The sequence below is a fragment of the Pipistrellus hanaki genome (assembly GCF_964339955.1).
Source record: "Pipistrellus hanaki genome assembly, chromosome: 11".
NCBI lineage: Eukaryota > Metazoa > Chordata > Mammalia > Chiroptera > Vespertilionidae > Pipistrellus > Pipistrellus hanaki.
In genome coordinates this window covers 60514776-60533262 of record NC_140513.1, presented here as the reverse complement: position 1 = coordinate 60533262, position 18487 = coordinate 60514776, and the positions used below count along the sequence as shown (strand labels likewise).

Below are 18487 nucleotides of genomic sequence, written 5' to 3'. Positions count from 1 at the left end.
CGGAGTTATTTAATTACAAGGCCACCATTAATATCTAGTTTAGAACATAACTTCACCTTACCCAGTACTGAAGGCTGCCTTTGAATTTAGAATGAATTATTCAAATCTTTTTTTTTTTAATCCTCACCCAAGGATATTTTTTCATTGATTTTTAGAGAGTGGAAGGGAGGGAGAATGAGGAAAAGGGGGGAAGGAGGGAGGGAGGGAGAGAGGGAGAGGGAGAGGGAGAGGGAGAGGGAGAGGGAGAGGGAGAGGGAGAGGGAAAGGGAGAGGGAGAGGGAGAGAGAGAGAGAGGGAGAGAGAGAGGGAGGGAGAGAGAGAGAGAGAGAGAGAGAGAGAGAGAGAGAGAGAGAGAGAGAGAGAGAGAAACACATCAATTGATTGCCTCTCCCAAACTCCCCTACTGAGGCAGGGATCAAACCAGCAAACAGGTACACTCCCTTGACTGGGAATCAAACCCATGACTTGTTGGTGTTTGGGCCAACACTCTAACCACTGAGAACACTGGCCAGGGCAATGCAAACCTTTTTAAAGTTTATTTGAAAACTAAAAGCAACTACTAACAAAGTCAGATGTGTATATACATCATTTATGGTTTCATGCTATAATAATCAGAACCCCTACTACAAGGCAAAAGGAGATCCAGTTGGATTACACACAGGATTATAAATGGAAGCATTCAGGTGGCATCTAAGAAATTAATAAAGAGGACCAGAGAGAATAAAGCCAGAAGCAGAGCTAAGTATGGACCAGAAAGTCAAAATAATTTGATTATCCTCTACATCTTAAGAAGCAGATTGCCCAGAATTTTGACCCAGGATTACTGAGAAAACAGATGTCAATAAGAAAACCCAAGGTAAGAATTCTCTAGAAAGTGATAAAACCAATCAAACTCTCTGGATAAGAGTGTATACGTACATCTGAAGAACTAGAGGGCCAAAAAAAAAATGACTAAAGCCCAACTTTTACTTTAGTTCATTCTACAAACATTTACTGCTTATTTTCCCAGACATTGTGATGAAAGAGCTTACCAACGTGAATAAGAGATAGTCCTTGTCCTTGAGAACTTACAGCCTAAAGGGAAAGTCAAGCACCTAGGGAGACAGTGCTAACATGTAGTCAGTGTAGATACTTAACTTCTCTGAGCTTCAGCAAGTATAAAAGGGGTTACAAAGCTTCAAAGGGTTCTTGCAAAGATCAGGCAAGTAATCAATCAACAGTAGCTAGTTCAATTATTCATAAATAAATTAAAAAGTATAAATACTGAGTACACTGAATTTAAAATTGAAGTAAAAAACTTTAGGGATAGAATACCCTTTTTCCTTGCTAATAATGTTCTTCAGACATAGCAGGTATACATATATATATATATATATGCACAGTTTATAATATAACACCTAACTCATAAAAAATATAGTCAATTCTTGATAATCCAAGAGCATACTAACTGGTTTGCAATTAATCTGTGATTAAAGTGCCATGAGAAGCCCACCTTTCTCTCCCTCACTACCGAGAAGCTGGTTAAGAAATTCTAATACCCGTCCTCTTCCCTTGACTGCACAGCACTCCCTAATCCCCAGCACAGCGCTTCCACTTGCTCAGACCCCAGGCTTCCCCAAGGGTTCTGGTTCCTGTCTTGGCTCTTCAGATCGCACTACTAGACAAAGCTGGAAGAGGATCAAAAATTTCAGTACTTGCTACATACCCTACACAAGTCTTTCTGGAGTATTTGTGACTTGATCTTCACTCCTCCCAACTCTATCAGTTAACCCAGTTAATTAATAATTAATAATTGACTATACTGAGAAAATATAACTTTAAAATCAGTAACAACTTGAAACCATTTTAGTTCATTTTTTTAATTGCTTTGCCAAGGAAAATAAATTCTTATCATTCTATAATCAATTTAAGTTATTTCAAGTTTGAATTGGCTTAAATAATTTAATATTAATTGTAATATTTAGTATTATACTTTAGTATTTTAGTAAAGTTGGTGATGTCACAATTAAATAATAAATCCCATATAAACAGTTCTCGAGGCCCAAATTAACACTGTTTCAATACTGCTATATAGCTGTTAATATACATTATAAAAATGCCAGAAAAAGTACCTTGGTGTTCTTCTAAATCCATGTCAAGTTGTCTAATTTCTTCATGAAATTGATTGATTTTTTCTTTTATATCTGTTAACCTATTAAAAATATTATTTAATGAATTTATAACAGATAGTATAGGTATTCAGTGAAAACATTTAATGATGATGTTAGAAAATCATGTCTTTTCTAAGCTGCATAAACAATATCTAGAAATATGTACCCTATTCTCAGGATAATTCTACAAATTTAGAAATTTCTTTTCTAGATCTTTTTTCATGATTCACATTTGAACTGAAAGTATATTCTACAGATGTTAGGTTGCCTGACTCCAAAAGCTGATGCTTGCCCACATTTTTTTTTTTTTTTTTGAGCATGACTTAAAACATTAAGGAAGTGAAAAATATTCTTTTTTTTTTGGTAGGTTTATATAAACTGAACTAATTGGCAAATTAATCTCAAACATTAAAAAAATAAGAGAAAATTTGCATTGATAGAAGATTATATGGGTTAAAATTTTAGCAAAAGCAGTTGTACTAGTACTTCATATACAGTAATCATAACTGTGGTTCTGGAATATTTGTGACTTGATCTTCACTCACCCTAAGTCTATCAGCGGGATGGAACTGTGAGTCCAGATCTTGCATCTATATATAATTGATTTTTGACAAAGGTGCAAGATAATTAAGTGGGAAAAGAATATTAAATATCTAGCTTACTCTTCTCTGGTTACCAGTGCATCACTCAAGAACAGCAGTTGCCAAGTCAATACAGCTCAGCAACTCCTGCGTTGAGTGTCTGCCTGTTGGTGGTCAGGGTGCATCATAACTACTGGTCAGCCAGTCACTTAGGATTTTACATATATAAACTAGAGACCCGGTGCACGAAAGTCGTGCGGGGGGGGTATGTGTGCATGTCCCTCAGCCCAGCCTGCAACATCTCCAATCTGGGACCCCTGTAAGTCAGGCATCCCTCTTACAATCCAGGACTGCTGGATCCCAACCACTCACCTGCCTGCCTGCATGATTGCCCCTAATTATTTCTGCCTGCCAGCCTGATCACCCCCTAACCACTCCCCTGCCAGCCTGATCAACGCCTAACTGCTCCCCTGCTGGCCCAATTGTCCCTAACTGTCCTCCCCTGCAGGCCTGGTCCCTCCCAACTGCCATGGAGAAATTGGAACCCTCATGCACTGCTGGTAAAGTATAAAATGGACTCCTAAAAAATTAAATATAAATATATTATATGAGCCATTAATCCCACTCCTAGGTGTATACCTAAGAGAAGTGAAAACATATGTCCATGCAAAAAGTGATACATGAATTTCATACCAGCATGATCACAGCCAAAAAATGAAAACAATTTAAACGTCCATTAATAAATGGACAGAAATAAATATGGTATATCCACATAAGGAATATTTGGCAATAAAATGAAATATTGATACTTGTTATAACACAGAAGAACCTTGAAAAAATTATGCTAAGTGAAAGAATGCACCCACATTGGACCACATTTTGTATGATTCCATTTATTATATAAAATATCCAGAATAGGTCACTCTACAAACATAAAATAAAAGTGGTTCTCTAGGGCTAGGATGAGGGGATGATTGGGTGTGGAAAACAAGAAGGGTATAATTAAGGTTACTAAAGAGATCTAAAATAGACTGAAGTGCCGAAACCGGTTTGGCTCAGTGGATAGAGTGTTGGCCTGCGGACTGAAGGATCCCAGGTTCAATTCAGGTCAAGGGCATGTACCTTGGTTGTGGGCACATCCCCAGGAGGTGATGTGCAAGAGGCAGCTGATTGATGATTCTCTCTCATCGATGTTTCTAACTCTCTATCCCTCTCTCTTCCTCTCTGTAAAAAATCAATAAAATATATTAAAAAATTAAAAAATAGACTGAAGTGATGCTTGCATAACTCTGTGAATATACTATAAAATTCTGAACTGTATGCTTTAAATATGTGAATTGTACGAAATGTAGTTAAAACTGAAAGTTATATCAATATTATCAGTGTGAACCACACCAAAATTACTGTGATAATATGCACCTCTTGTACAGTTAGAATATAATTTAAAAGATGAGAAAGGGATGCAAAATGTCCTAGTACAAATGTACTTACTGTCGCTCCATACTAGCTATTTCCTGGTTATCTTCCTTAACCTATAAAGGCATAAAAAGAAAATGGTGTTCAAAGAATTATTAATTGTTAGGCCATCTTAAAAATAATTCTAAGGTATGTTGCACTAAAATGTCAAATCTTGTCTCTTGAAACTTACTTAAAATTCAATCTTTGAAGTTAAAAGGAACATCAGTAAGGAACTATTCACAAATTTTTATTTCTTCCTGAAAGAAAGGGTGGTGACATACTTTCGTACTAATCCACATGGTACCATGAGGTTAACTGGATCAGATTACATAAATATCTAAGATATAAACCCCCCATATATAAGGTGGGGCTGACAGATTTATCCCACTGCATTTAAATTTCAGATAAGTAAATTTTATGATACATATACATCATGCAATATAAAATATAATATACATATATATACTAAAATATTATTCTTTGCCTGAAATACAAATTTATTATATTTGTTCTGGTAACCTGTCCCAACCAAGACTATTCTTCCCTTGACTCCACTGATCTTTTTCCAAGGACCTTCAGAGAATCTAGATTTTAATACTTTTCTAGAATGATCCTAATACTTAAATAGCTCCTGAGTTGATCCCTAAGGTTCCTCCAAACCTATTGGGTTCAATCTAAGACTACAAAGGAGTTCCATTTGTAGGCTCCTGACTAGCTGTTTTCAAATACACATGCAGTTCTCCTAAGGGCCCTATAGTTAAGAGTACCTCACGATAAATAATAGGTTAATTATAACTCAGTATTAAATTAAAGCCAGCCTTGGGATAGTAAGAAAGCTAGTAAATACATGTGACATGACCATATGACATATTGTAATTTTATAGATTTTATTTATTTATAATAATAATATATTTTTTTTTACTGATTTCCAAGAGGGAGAGGAAGAAAGAGATAAAAAAAATATATATATCAATAATAAGAATCATCAATAGCCTGCCTTCTGTATGCCTCCTACTGGGGGTCAAGCCTGCAACCCCAGCATGTGCCCTGACAAGAAACCGAACCATGACCTTCTGGTTCATAGGTCCATGTTTAACCACTGAGACGCAGCAACCTGGCTCTTTATTCACTTTTTAATCCTCACCTGAAGACATGAGGCAGGGGAGGAGGGGGGAGGTGAGAGAGTGAGAGAGACAGACAAAGAGAGACACATCAATGTGAGAAACAAGGATTGACTGCCTTTTGTATGTGCCCTACTGGGGGATCAAACCCACAACCTTTCAGTGCACAGTACAGCACTCAACCGACTGAGTCACTCTGACCAGGCAGATTTCAGAGGAGATTTTAATTTCATTAATAAAAGTCATTAGCTGTGGGACACTTGATTTCTAAATATGAAGCCGAAAATAAGTAATAGAGATCTTCAGTAAGGTTATCTAATTATTTATTCACTAACAAAGAAAAGTTTTAAGTTTTCCTCATAAAATCCAAAACATGAAAAAGAAAGGCCATAACATGCATGAACACCACATAAAATTAAGATTTATGTAAAAAAAAAAAAAAAAAAAGCTTTATGTCAGAGATGATTTTTACTAGATTTTAATGGTCAAGTAGTTCATACTGATTTAGGTGAAGCTCACTTCACTGTTTTTTAAAGACCTCATAAACTTACTGGCTTTCTGGTCAATTCATATGGCTTAAATAAAACAAACACATTCACAAATCCTGACATATTAAAATCAATATGTTTGTTTTTCCTACCTGCTTAAGTAATCTCTCTCTCTCTTCCATTGGGGATCCCATGCTTTTGTCTTCAGCAACCATTTGATCTCGATGGGACTCTAATTCATAAAGTTTTTCATGCAGCAATACAGCCTCCTGTTTTACCTGGGAGTGTGCTATTTCCTGAAGGGAGCAAAAAAAGGAAAAATGTATGTATTCATCCAAAATATTTAAAATAGGTTTCAGTTTATAAAAATAAGGGCACATTTAAACCAACAGCATCAAGTACCTAGATTAATCATTAATGCTATAAAACACATTTCTAAACTGGAAGAATAAAAATAGATCCCTGCATATTTTCTTCTTTTTTTAAACTTTTTTAAAATTTAAATTTATTGTTTAAAGTATTACATACATTTCCTTTTTTCCCCATTGTCCTCTGCCCAGCAGATCACACCCCAGCATAAGCCCTCATCCACTACTGGCTGTGTCCATTGGTTATGCCTATATGCAAGCATACAAGTCCTTGGGTTGATCTTTTACCACTCCCCTCTCCTGCATTCCCTCTTAGGTTGGATGGTCTGTTTTATGTTTCTATGAATCTGTATCTATTTTTGTTCATCAGTTTATGTTGTTCATTATATTCCACAAGTGAGTGAGATCATGTGATATTTTTCTTTCTCTGACTGGCTTATTTCGCTTAGCATAATGCTCTCTAGGTTCATCCATGCTGTTGCAAATGATAAGAGTTCCTTCTTTTACAGCAGCGCAGTATTCCATTGTGTACAGCTTTTTAATCTGGGCTGTTTCCAAATCTTAGCTAAAATGCTGCTATAAACATAGGGGTGCATATATCCTTTCTGATTGGTGCTTCTGATTTCTTGGGATATATTCCTAGAAGTGGGATTACTGGGTCAAATGGGAGATACATTTTTAATTTTCTGAGGAAACTCCATACTGTTCTCCACAATGGCTGCATTCCCACTGCCGTGCACAAGGGTTCCTTTTTCTCCACATCCTCGCCAGCACTTGTAGTTTGTTGATTTGTTGATGACAGCCATTCTGACAGGTGTGAGAAGTTACCTCATTTGTCATTTTGCTTTGCATCTGTCAGATGACTGGTGACTTTGAGCATGTTTTCATATGTCTCTTGGCCTTCCATAGGCCCTCTTTAGAAAAGTGTCTATATAAGTCCTGTGCCCATTTTTTGAGTTCCCTGTAAATGTTGGAGATTAAACCCTTATTAGAGATAACATTGGTAAATATGTTCTCCCAGGCAGTGGGCTTTCTTATTATTTTGTTGATGGTTGTTGTTTTTTTTGTTGTTGTTGTTTTCTGTGCAGAAGCATTTTATTTCAATGTAGTCCCATTTGTTTATTTTCTCCTTAGTTTCCATTGTCCTAGGAGCTGTATCAGTGAAGATATTGCTATGACATATGTCTGAGATTTTGCTGTCTGTGGACTCCTCTAATATTTTTATGGTTTCCCATCTTATGTTAAAGTCCTTTAAATATTTTGAGTTTATTTTTATGTATGGTGTAAGTTGGTGATCTAGTTTCATTTTTTTCCATGTATCTGTCCAATTTTCCATACATCATTTATTGAATAAATTGTCTTGACTCCATTGTATGCTAAAACCATTTCCTAAGAACATGAACAAGACGGGATGCCGACTCTCACCACTCCTGTTTGACATAGTGCTGAAAGTGCTAGCTATAGCAATCAGACAGGAAGAAGAAATAAAAGGCATATAAATTGGAAAAGAAGAAGTAAAACTGTCATTATTTGCAGATGACATAATATTGTATGTAGAAAACCCTAAACACTCCATAAAAAAATTATTAGGCTTAATAAACAAATTTGGCAATGTAGCAGGATACAAAATTAATGCCAAGAAATCTATGGCATTTTTTAAAATTTAATAATTTTTTATTGTTCAGTTTATTACAATTGTTCCTCTTTTTTTCCCTCCATAGCTCCCCTCCACCAGGTTCCTACCCCACCCTCTGCCCTTACCTCCTCCCCCCACCCCCCCCGCCACTGTCCTCATTCATAGGTATATGATTTTTGTTCAGTCTCTTCCCGCTCCCCCACTCTCTTTTCCCCCTAGAATTGTCAGTCCACTCCCTTTCTATGTCCAGTGTTTGGTCGAGCCTTCGGTTGGTTGTTACAGACTCTGGGTTTTTATATATTAGGATATATTGGGTCGGCAGCTAAGTAATTGCGGATTTTTAAAAGAAAATCAAAGACAATTTTTTCATGGAACTAAATAACTTTATTCTTTAATGTATTGCCCATTTTGATCAATGACCTTTTGCCATCTTTCAGGCAGCATCATAATCCCACGTTCAAAAAACTTCTGTTTTTTATTAGCAAAAATCTGAATCAGGTACGATTTGACATCATCATCATTATTGAAATTTTTACCATTCAAGGAGTTTTGTAAAGATCGAAACAAAAAGTAATCAGATGGTGCAAGGTCAGGACTATATGGTGGATGTGGCAAAACATCCCAACCAAGCTCCATTAATTTTTGCCGAGTGACCAAAGATGTGTGTGGCCTTGCATTGTCATGATGGAATACAACACCTTTTCTATTTGTCAATTCGGGCCACTTTTCTTCAACTGCATTGTTTAATTTCATTAGTTGTTCAATGTAGACATCAGAATTGATCGTTCGGTTGGGTGGTAAGAGTTCAAAGTAGACAATTCCTTTGTAATCCCACCAAACTGATAACAAAACCTTCTTTTGATGAATCTCAGCTTTTGATGTTGTTTGAGTTGGTTCACCTGGCCTGCTCCACGATCTTTTCCGCTTGATATTGTTGTAAACAACCCATTTTTCATCGCCAGTTATCAGTCGTTTTAAAAATGGATCATTTTCATTACGTTTCTTTAGCAAATCGCAGCTGCTAATGCGTTGCGTTAACTGTGATTCTTTCAGTTCGTGAGGAACCCATGTATCGAGTTTTTGAACATAGCCAAGTTGTTTTAAGTGATTTTCAATGCATGTATGTGATACATGAAGCTTCTCTGCAATCTCACGTGTTGTACTGTGACAGTCCGAATTGATTATTACTTTGATTAGGGCGTCATCAACTTCAACTGGACGACCAGAGCGTCTTTCATCTTTGAGTGAAAAATCACCAGAACGAAATTTGGCAAACCAATTTTGACACTGCCGTTCTTTTAAGGCTTCGTCACCATAAACAGCACATAACTTTTTATGAGCTTGTGATGCGTTTTTCCCTTGCGGAAATAAAAAAGCAAAATATGACGAAAATGTTCCTTTTGATTTTCCATTTTTCAACGAACGCCAAACAAAAACTACAAAACAGATCAAAAAACTTTTTTTACTGATTAACAGCTGAATAGCCAACTATCAAATACAAAATGTGTTTTACATTTGTACTACGTCTGCAAACCTAAAAATTCAACTGAAGCCATATATGTGTGAAACCCGCAATTACTTAGTTGCCGACCCAATATTTATCTTTTGTAGATGAGTAATATAAGAAATCTTATTTAATTTTATACTTACAGCTTCGAGACTGTCTTTTTTCATGTTCAGTGAATCTAGTTGCTGCTGAAGTGTGTCTAATTCCTAAATAGAAGGAAAAAAAACAAATACATATGTCAGTTACATTAAGAATAAACTTGGCCCTTGCTGGCATGGCTCAATTGGTTGGAGTGTCATCTTATACACCAGGTCGCAGGTTCAATTACAGCTAAGAGCACAAATCCAGGTTGCAGCTCCATCCCTAGTCAGAAAGAGTACAGGAGACAACCATCGATATTTCTCTCATGTCAATGTCTGTCTGTCTATCTAGCTCTTGCTCTCTCTCCCTCTCCCTTTCTCTCTCTAAAAATCAATAAAATGAAGAGAAAAAAATAACACGCCAGAATAAATTTTTGTTTCTCAACATTTCAAATATATATATGACAAAGTAAATTTAGAAATACTTCAAAACTTATCTTGTGATATTTACTAGTATTCACTGCTATTTTTTTCCAATTTTTTTTCATTATTTCTAAAAACTTTGCCATTATCCACCTTTAAAAACACTTTATTTTTTATGTCTGAGTGGCTCAGTTGGTTGGAGCATCATCCCAAACACCAAAAGGTTGCAGGTTTGATTCTGGTTGTAAGGCGCACTTCTAGGTCGTAGGTTCGATCCAAAATCCAGGCATATGGGAAGCAACCAATTTATGTTTCTCTTTCACATCTATGTTTCTCTCTCTCTCTCTAAAAAAATCAATGGAAACATATCCTTGGATGATTAAAAACAAACAAACAAACAAACAAAAAAACACATACCCTCTATAAACTTGTTGGAGGCAGCCTGTTCTTTTCACACTAAATCATCACATCACTGTAACCATCCAATAAGTTTCAGAAGCCTTCAAACTCATTATGTCATTGTTTAAAGCTATGATTTTTAAACTAATATTTTTTATTAGAATTAGGCAAAAATATTTCTTTTTAAATTTAATTGATTTATTTTTAAAATTTTAATTTTATTGAAGTAAGAAGACTTAATATGTCCCTAATTTCTTTTAGGGCCCAGACCTCCAGCAATTTACATAACTCAACATCTTTAAGGAATAAAACTCTTAAGCTGATTATTACTCATTTGAAAACTCCTATGTAAGATTAACTATATTCTGATACTTTTCATTGTATCGTATAAATCCTGTCTAAAATAAAAGTTATATTGAACTGTTAATGAAGGTATTAATGAACAAAATAAAATGAAGAATAAAATGGAACCAGAATCATGGGTACATGGCGGGTTCCAGAAGGGAGAGGGCAGAGGTGATCAGATAAAGAAGGAAAAGGGAGCCAGGTCCCTGTGGCTCAGTGGTTAAGCATCAACCTATGAACCAGGAGGTCATAGTTCAATTCCTGGTCGTGGCATATGTTGGGTTGCGGGCTCAATCCCCAGCGTGGGGCATGCAGGAGGCAGCCAATCAATGATTCCCTCTCATCATTGATGTTTCTATTTCTCACTCCTCCCTTCCTCTCTGAATTCAATAAAAATGTATTAAAAAAAAAAAAAGAAGGTAAAGGGTTTAGCTAAAAAACACATATGCATACCCCATGGACACAAATAGTGTGGTAAAGGCCAAGGGAAGGGGAGGTGGAGTGGGTAGAGGTAGGTAAGGGGAGATATGGGGGACATCTGCACTAGTATTACAAATATTTAATTTTTTATATTTTAATATTTGTAATAAAAAAAAAAAGATTTGAGGTTTATTAGGAAGGAAAAAATGTAGATATTCATTTCATATGGCTCCGGTATATTAGGCCTTTTAATGTTGCTATTAAAAGTTGATTACAATAAGTGTTTTCATATGTCTTTATGACATTCAAAAATGAAGGATGCATAGACTGAACAAATAATATAGTAGTAAAAGCTAGGTCATCATGCAGCATAAGAAAATAAAGTTTTCTAAAGCAGTGCTTCTCAAATTTAAATATCCTATGAATCATCCGGAGACCTTGTTAAGACTGTGCAGTAAGTCTAGCCAAGCTCTCAGGGAATGCCGGTGCCGCCCCTAGTGGCAAGATTGCTCTATGCCTGTCCCAAAGGAGCAATGAGTATTACCTGTAATAATTTCTCATTTGTGGTTTTCATGTCTATGTACTTGACTTGTTTCTCAGGAGACATATTTTTTATAATGCCATCTGCTGCTTGTTTTTCCTGTTCAATTTCTTCTTCTACACTTCTAATTTGTTTCTCCTTCCTGAAACCAAAAGTATGCAATATTCCTTACTATACTGAGGCGGGGGGGGGGGGGAACATTACTTTTACTCAGGTCCTGGTCTCATTTACATAGGGTACTTACATTTATTCAATCATAGTTTATGATCTAAAAGTTCTTTCAAACGTACAAAATAATTCTATTTGACCTGTACAAAACTTGGCCCCCATCAGCACAGACTTACTTTGTCTTTTTCTTCTCAACCCCGAAATGCTTCTATTTTCTTACTCTCCATTTTACTTACATTCTTATAAGAAAACACAAAAATCATCGCAGAAAATTTTAAGACTTCAACATGAGGATGTATTTATAATTTTTGCTATCATACCTTTAATACAAATAAGATAGTTACATTTTAGAAGAGTTGTTTTCAAACAACTCATAGCTACAAAATTCTTTGAACAAATGAAATATGGTATGGAAATTTAACATGTAAATCATATAAAGTAATACAACTCTGACTGAACTGGGAGTAGAGAGACCTATAGTGCAACTTGGTTTTTAAAAGTCATAGTTTTAGATTAATATGTTTTGCTTAAACTCCCTTTTATCCACTGCTTTAATTAAAATTGGTATTCCACAGATTATCAGCAATATTATAGCACTGCAAAGTAATAATTTCCCAAAAAACAAAACAGAAACATTACAAGTACAACCATCTATAAGTAGTAGTGAAATTAATTACAAATATTTATCATACAATATAACCACAAGAAATACCAGTGATGTGCTAGTTATTACCTTATGTAAGGTCAATTATCATTAGGATAGAGAAACATTTTGGAAAAAAAAAAAAAAAAAGGTAAGATGCTAGTAATCATGTAAATATTTCAAGATTTACATATAAAATCTTTCTTAAAGATAAGTTTTCATTCCAATGCCATAAATTTATATTTTAAGTTTCAAAATGATTATTCTACTATTTAATCCCTTTCACAAGTAGATAACCAACTTCTACAGTTTTCACAGTCACTAGCTAAGTCTTACATATCCACATATCGGTGACCTTCACACTCTTTACACACTCATACTCAATTAGCATAAGATAATCTAAACTCAGAAACCTTTCTGTACAGACATCATAATAATCAAATAAATGACGAACATAATGAAACTGACTACCTGGAATTTTTATTTATTTTTGTCTCACTCTAGTGTCTTTCTTTACTTTGAACCTCAATTGCTACAGTGCTTGATGTTACAGGTATGTTTACTATTGCTACAGTTTATATGGGTATATGGGATCATAGAACTTTCAAACAGAAAAGATCATCTATTTCCGTCTTTTTGTTTCATAGATTAAGAAGATAATGAGGCCTAGAAGAGTTAATCGTCTGAAACAAACTCATTCTGAACTCCATGATTACTTGCCTCTTAACCATGTTTCTTTCTGACATGTCTCAATGTAGTTAGATGAGAACTAGCGTTGTACAGTATTCCATTTTACAGAGAAGTTAACAGCAAAAGGCAGGTAACTGATTTTCTCAAGGCCACATAATGGTCAAGTGTTAAATCTTTTTCTTTTTTTAAAAATATATTTTATTGATTTTTTACAGAAAGGAAGGTAGAGGGATAGAGAATTAGAAACATCAATGAGAGAAAGACATCGATCAGCTACCCCCTGCTGGGGATGTGGCCGCAACCAAGATACATGCCCCTGACCGGAATCGAACGCAGGCCGACACTCTATCCACTGAGCCAAACCGGTCTTGGCAAGTGTCAAATATTTTGATATTAGCACTTGGCTCCGGTTATAACCTGGCAGTAAATCACCAATGATGATGTCATAAAAAAGTCAGTGGAGTACTAAATTTGGTATTTTTTCAACTTGTATCTTTCTAAACATAAAATAACTTCAGGAATACTTAAATCACTGCAGAATTCTCAAATTTATATACTTGAACTCGTAAAGTTGTTAATATTTAACTTTATTAAGGGTAATTAAACATAAAGATTATGAAAACGACCTTACTCATTATACTAAAGAAGTCAAAGATGACTTTAAGAAATTATTCTTCTAGTCAATCTTTTGCTAAGGAAGTCCAGTGTGTGGGGTTTTTTTTTAAATCACCTGCTCACTGGGTACAAAGGTAAAAACAAAGTGAAGTGTAATCATATGACATAGCTTTCTTTTTAATGGTGAAGAAACAGAATAGATTCCTTAGCACACCAATCTCAGAGACAAAAAAAAACAGTAAAGGTAAGATCTTATATATTTACAGGTTTGGTGGTTGTTGCTGAAGTTTTTTTAAAAGTCATATTTGTTTGTTAAATCTGTACAAAAAATTATGCCTTTATTAAATGATGTAAGAGCAGAGAATATGATTATATTTTCACACACTCTATAGATATTAACCTGATACTAGCCAAAAAGTATTTCCCAAATAAAGTTATAATATAATATAATAAAAATTATTTTTCTTTTTCAAAAAAAGTTTTATCTATTCAAATTTATCTGATCTTTTTATTTTGAAATATGTTAATCACACAACATTTTAAGGTGACATTAACTTAAAAACAAATTTTTAAAACAAAAAATTACTGGCTACCCATAGATAATTGTTGAAATTGGGTGATGACTATTCTCCTTATTTAGAAGTTTTTCTTGAAGTTTTCCATTACAAGTTTTTAAACTGGAGGGGGGGAAAAAAATCTATAAAATGGTTAATTATAAGAGTGAACTTAATTGTGAGTTATTAACATCTTATTTCAAAATACATTGATTTTTGGCATAAATATCTAAAATATCTAAAATACATTTGGCATAAATGTCTAAAATATCATAAATATCTAAAATATCTAAAATATCATAAATATCTAAAAATTTTGTTAAATACCTTTAACAAAACCAAAATAATTGCAGCATATTTTTACTTCATAGTATATAACAATCATATATAGCAAATAATCAAAAACTTGTAAGAAACTTGTACTTAAAAACTGCGTAAGAACAACACTGTTTCTTTTGCAATATCATTTTCTCTTGTATAAAGCTTTTCTCTCTCTCTTTTTCTTCCCCCACCCCTCTCTCTCTCAAGACTGTAGGCTATGTAAAAGGGCACTTAGTTTGTGAAATGATTAAAATAAACATATATTTGTTCTCTATTTTTTAAATTACTACATTTAAACCAAAATTTCAAAATAAATTTCAAATTTAAAAAAATCCAACTTTTTAAATGAGGTAAATTGACTCAAGAACATTTTCTTCATAATCTACTGGCTAGCTATTTTGATAATCTGATTTTTTTCAAGATAGCCAATAATGCTAGCAAATGTTTCCTCTGTCTAGGGATTTATCCGATGGTCAACATCTACCCCCCTTCTCAATTTTTTCCCTCTCAAAAGATATAAAGAAAGCCCCATTGATCATGGAGCTCAATCAATGCATTTCATGACTTTAGGCCTAATGTTTTAGATTGCTGAATGCTTTCTTATATAGAATCTATTTTAAGCTCTGAGCATATATTGCTTCTAACTTAAAAAATGTATCAAAGAGAAAGAAATACTTCTTTTCTGATTCTTATAATTGTATTTCCTTTAGCACACTGGAGAAAATAATTATTGGTACTAAATAGATGATAAAGATAATAAACACAAGATGACCCTATCTCTATTTCCATATAGGCTCAGGGTCCTGCCTGACCCCCATTACCTTCTTCAGCTGCTTCACTCCATATCAACTTTTCACTTAGGTTCACGTAATTTTCTTTGTAGTCTAATTGCTTCCTTTAATAATCCCTATCCTTTTTATTCCAGAAAAAAACAGCACTCTCCTTTACCCACATCTGGACCCTGCCAGAGACAACATTAAGAACAACACCACTGAGAAATACTGAAACGAGAGAATGAAGAGGCTGCACACACTCCTAGAGACCACTAAACATGGGCAAAATGCCTTTTATATACGATTTGGGGATACCCTTTTGTGGGCAGTGGTTTGGAATAAGTGATAACTTGAACTCATTTCTGACTCTAAAATGGATTCTATTATGATCTATATCCAAGTTGTAATATCTAGGAGGAATAGTGGCTTTTTCTAACAAATTCGATTTAGCTACAGAAAGGGAGAAAGGAGGGAAATATGTATAAACGCATAAACAAATTGAAGGCAAAGAGTGGGTTAACTGGAATAGGGTAGTATCAAAATAACAATAAATACCTCTTTGCTAAACGAGGTAACAAGACTTCAGTAACGTGAAATGAGTCTTGTTCATTCTGAGTAGTTTTCTACTTCCTGCTCTAGTAGAATAAACTTTTCCTTACCAATCATTAAGCAACATATGCTATAAATTAAAAGGCTCAAAAGAAAATAAGACTCAAATTACAGAAAATCAGTAAAGGTGGTACTAACATGATACATTCATATCTTTCCAACATCATTTGTTTGCAGCAGTTTTAGTGTTGACTTAAAAAAAATGCACACATAAAAACAAGAAGCATGAATGTCATGAGTAAAATCACTAAATGGAAAGTAACTATTAAGCAAAAAAGAAATTACTCCAATAATTGGCAACTTCTAGTTAAAGATGGTATAATAAAAGGCAGGAAGGAATAGAAACTCTTAAGAACAAAGAGAATGAAAAAAGGACACAACAGCAATAAAACCTAGAAACTAGACAGTTAATAGTTAAGTGGAAACTGACTGGGAAAGCAAAATTTCCCTCAACCAGCAGAGCGAAAGCTGAGGAGCCACAGGATTTACACTGCAAAATGCCAAACTGGCCAAAAATTGGCAGCATCAGGTGTTCTGGAAGTAGAGGAGGGGCTAGAACATAGTTTAAAGTTTGCCTACTGTCTCTGCCCAGTCAGGTAAAGCTCCTCGCCCACATGAACAGAAGATTAAGGCTTTTTCCCCCCTCTGTGGAGAATAAAAAGGGAATCTGGCAATATGCACAAATGAGTGCAGGATTATTATGCCAGAAAAAAAGGGAAAGTAAGTTAAGGTTTACATACTAAAGATTGAGATAAACCCTCCTTTTCCACGACTTAGCTCTCAAAATGCTAGTCATTTGGCTTTCTCTGTTCAGGCAAATTAGAGAAATCATTTTTGGCCTAGTCCATTTGCTCAGTGGTTAGAACACCAGCCCTCAGACTGAGGGGGCCTGAGTTCAATTCCAGTCAAGGGCATGTACCTTGGTTCCAGGCTCCATTCCCAGGCCTGGGGATCTGGTTGAGGTGCATGCAGGAGGCAACCAATCGCGCGCGCGTGTGTGTGTGTGTGTGTGTGTGTGTGTGTGTGTATTTGTGTCTCCCCCCCACCTTTTTTCCACTTCCTCTAAAAATCAGTGGGGGGAAAAATATCACTGGTGAGGATTAACAAAAAAAGAAAAGTCATTTTGGGAATCCAACTAGTCCAAGGAAAAGATCTCAAGATAATGACATTTGGGGATTCCCCAAAGAAACAGCCCAGGAAGTTTTTTATTCTACAGAAATAAGACCTATATAAACGTTGCATCCAAATAGCTGTTTTTGCCCAGTCTTATCTGTAAGTTCCAAAGCAAATATTAACAGATATATGAAGCCAGAATGTCTCTAATATAAAGGATACTGACCATTACAAAATGGAAAAGCATAACAAGAAGGCATAGATACTATTAAAGAAAAATTTCAGAAAACAAAAAGAGCTCTTAGAATTAAAATGAGTGGAAAAGGAAAACTTAAAGAGTTTAACAATAAAATTGAGGATATATCCCCGAAAGCAGAATAAAATGAAATATAGGCAAATCAAGATAAAAAATTAGAAAATCATTCTAGGAGATCCAACACCCATACACCCAATTAAAGCAGTTCTAAAGAGTAGTGAGACTTAAAAAAATGGGAAAGAAAATTATCAATGAAATAATTCAGAAAATTTCCCAGAACTGAGGGACAGTTTCCAGATTGAAAGCACCCTCAAGTAAGTACCCAGTTTCATGAATTAAAACAGACTCTCAGGAAGATCCATGATACTTCAGAATGTTAATTTTAAAAGCTTAATAAGAGCCGAAGCCGGTAGAGCGTCAGTCTGGGGACTGAAAGGTCCCAGGTTCGATTCTGGTCAAGGGCATGTACATTGGTTGCGGGCACATCCCCAGTAGGGGGTGTGTAAGAGGCAGCTGGTCGATGTTACTCTCTCATTGACGTTTCTAGCTCTCTATCTCTCTTTCTTACTCTCTGTAAAAAATCAATAAAATATATTTTAAAAAAATAAAAAAGCTTAATAAGAGGCAAGTTATATAAAAGGATAAAGAACTAGAATGGCATAGCATCATAGTCCTTCACAATAATACTACAAACCCTACAACAATGGGGCAATGCCACCAAGAGTTTGAGAGAAAACTATTTCCTATTTATAACTGTACTTCGAACCAAATTATCTTTCAAGGTCTAAAAAAAATGTCCCACCTATAGACCTTCTTAGGAAGCTATTGCAGGAAACTCCATTAACAACAACAACAAAAACAAAAACAAAACAAAAAACAAAAACAAAAAACAAAACAGTAATCCAAGACAGGCATTCTAGAGCACAGGCATCAGCCATAAAGACAAAAGGGAATGTCTTCCATAGGGCGGAAGGGGAGTGGAGGTCAGCGTCTGTGTAGAGCACATGTGTCAAACACAAGGCCCGTGGGCCAAATCCAGCCCGCCAGGCCTTGCAATGTGGCCCGCACCGCGCTGTCATCACTGCACTCCGCTATCAGTTTATGACATTGTCAGTTTATGACTGTTCAGTAAACCATTCGGCCCGCGATTTAGGCTGGATTTTAGATTTTGGCCCCTTCTCTGATTGAGTTCGACACCCCTAGTGTAGAGGGTACAGTCACCAGCTCC

General features: G+C 35.2%; 1 protein-coding gene across 3 annotated transcripts in view; it reads right to left on the bottom strand.

Annotated features, from left to right (window-relative positions):
• IFT74 (intraflagellar transport 74) overlaps positions 1 to 18487 on the bottom strand; it is a 315492-nt gene that overhangs the window by 275560 nt on the left and 21445 nt on the right. For all 3 annotated transcript variants that reach the window (XR_014796263.1, XM_084898267.1, XM_084898268.1), the window contains exons 9-13: positions 11521 to 11659; positions 9453 to 9515; positions 5951 to 6094; positions 4223 to 4263; positions 2112 to 2191 (exon numbers count right to left, since the gene is read on the bottom strand). Coding sequence is in view for 2 of the 3 variants with exons in the window: in XM_084898267.1 (XP_084754393.1) it covers positions 2112 to 2191; positions 4223 to 4263; positions 5951 to 6094; positions 9453 to 9515; positions 11521 to 11659 (467 nt within the window). In the remaining variant the exon portion in view is untranslated. The remainder of the gene's footprint in view (positions 1 to 2111; positions 2192 to 4222; positions 4264 to 5950; positions 6095 to 9452; positions 9516 to 11520; positions 11660 to 18487) is intronic.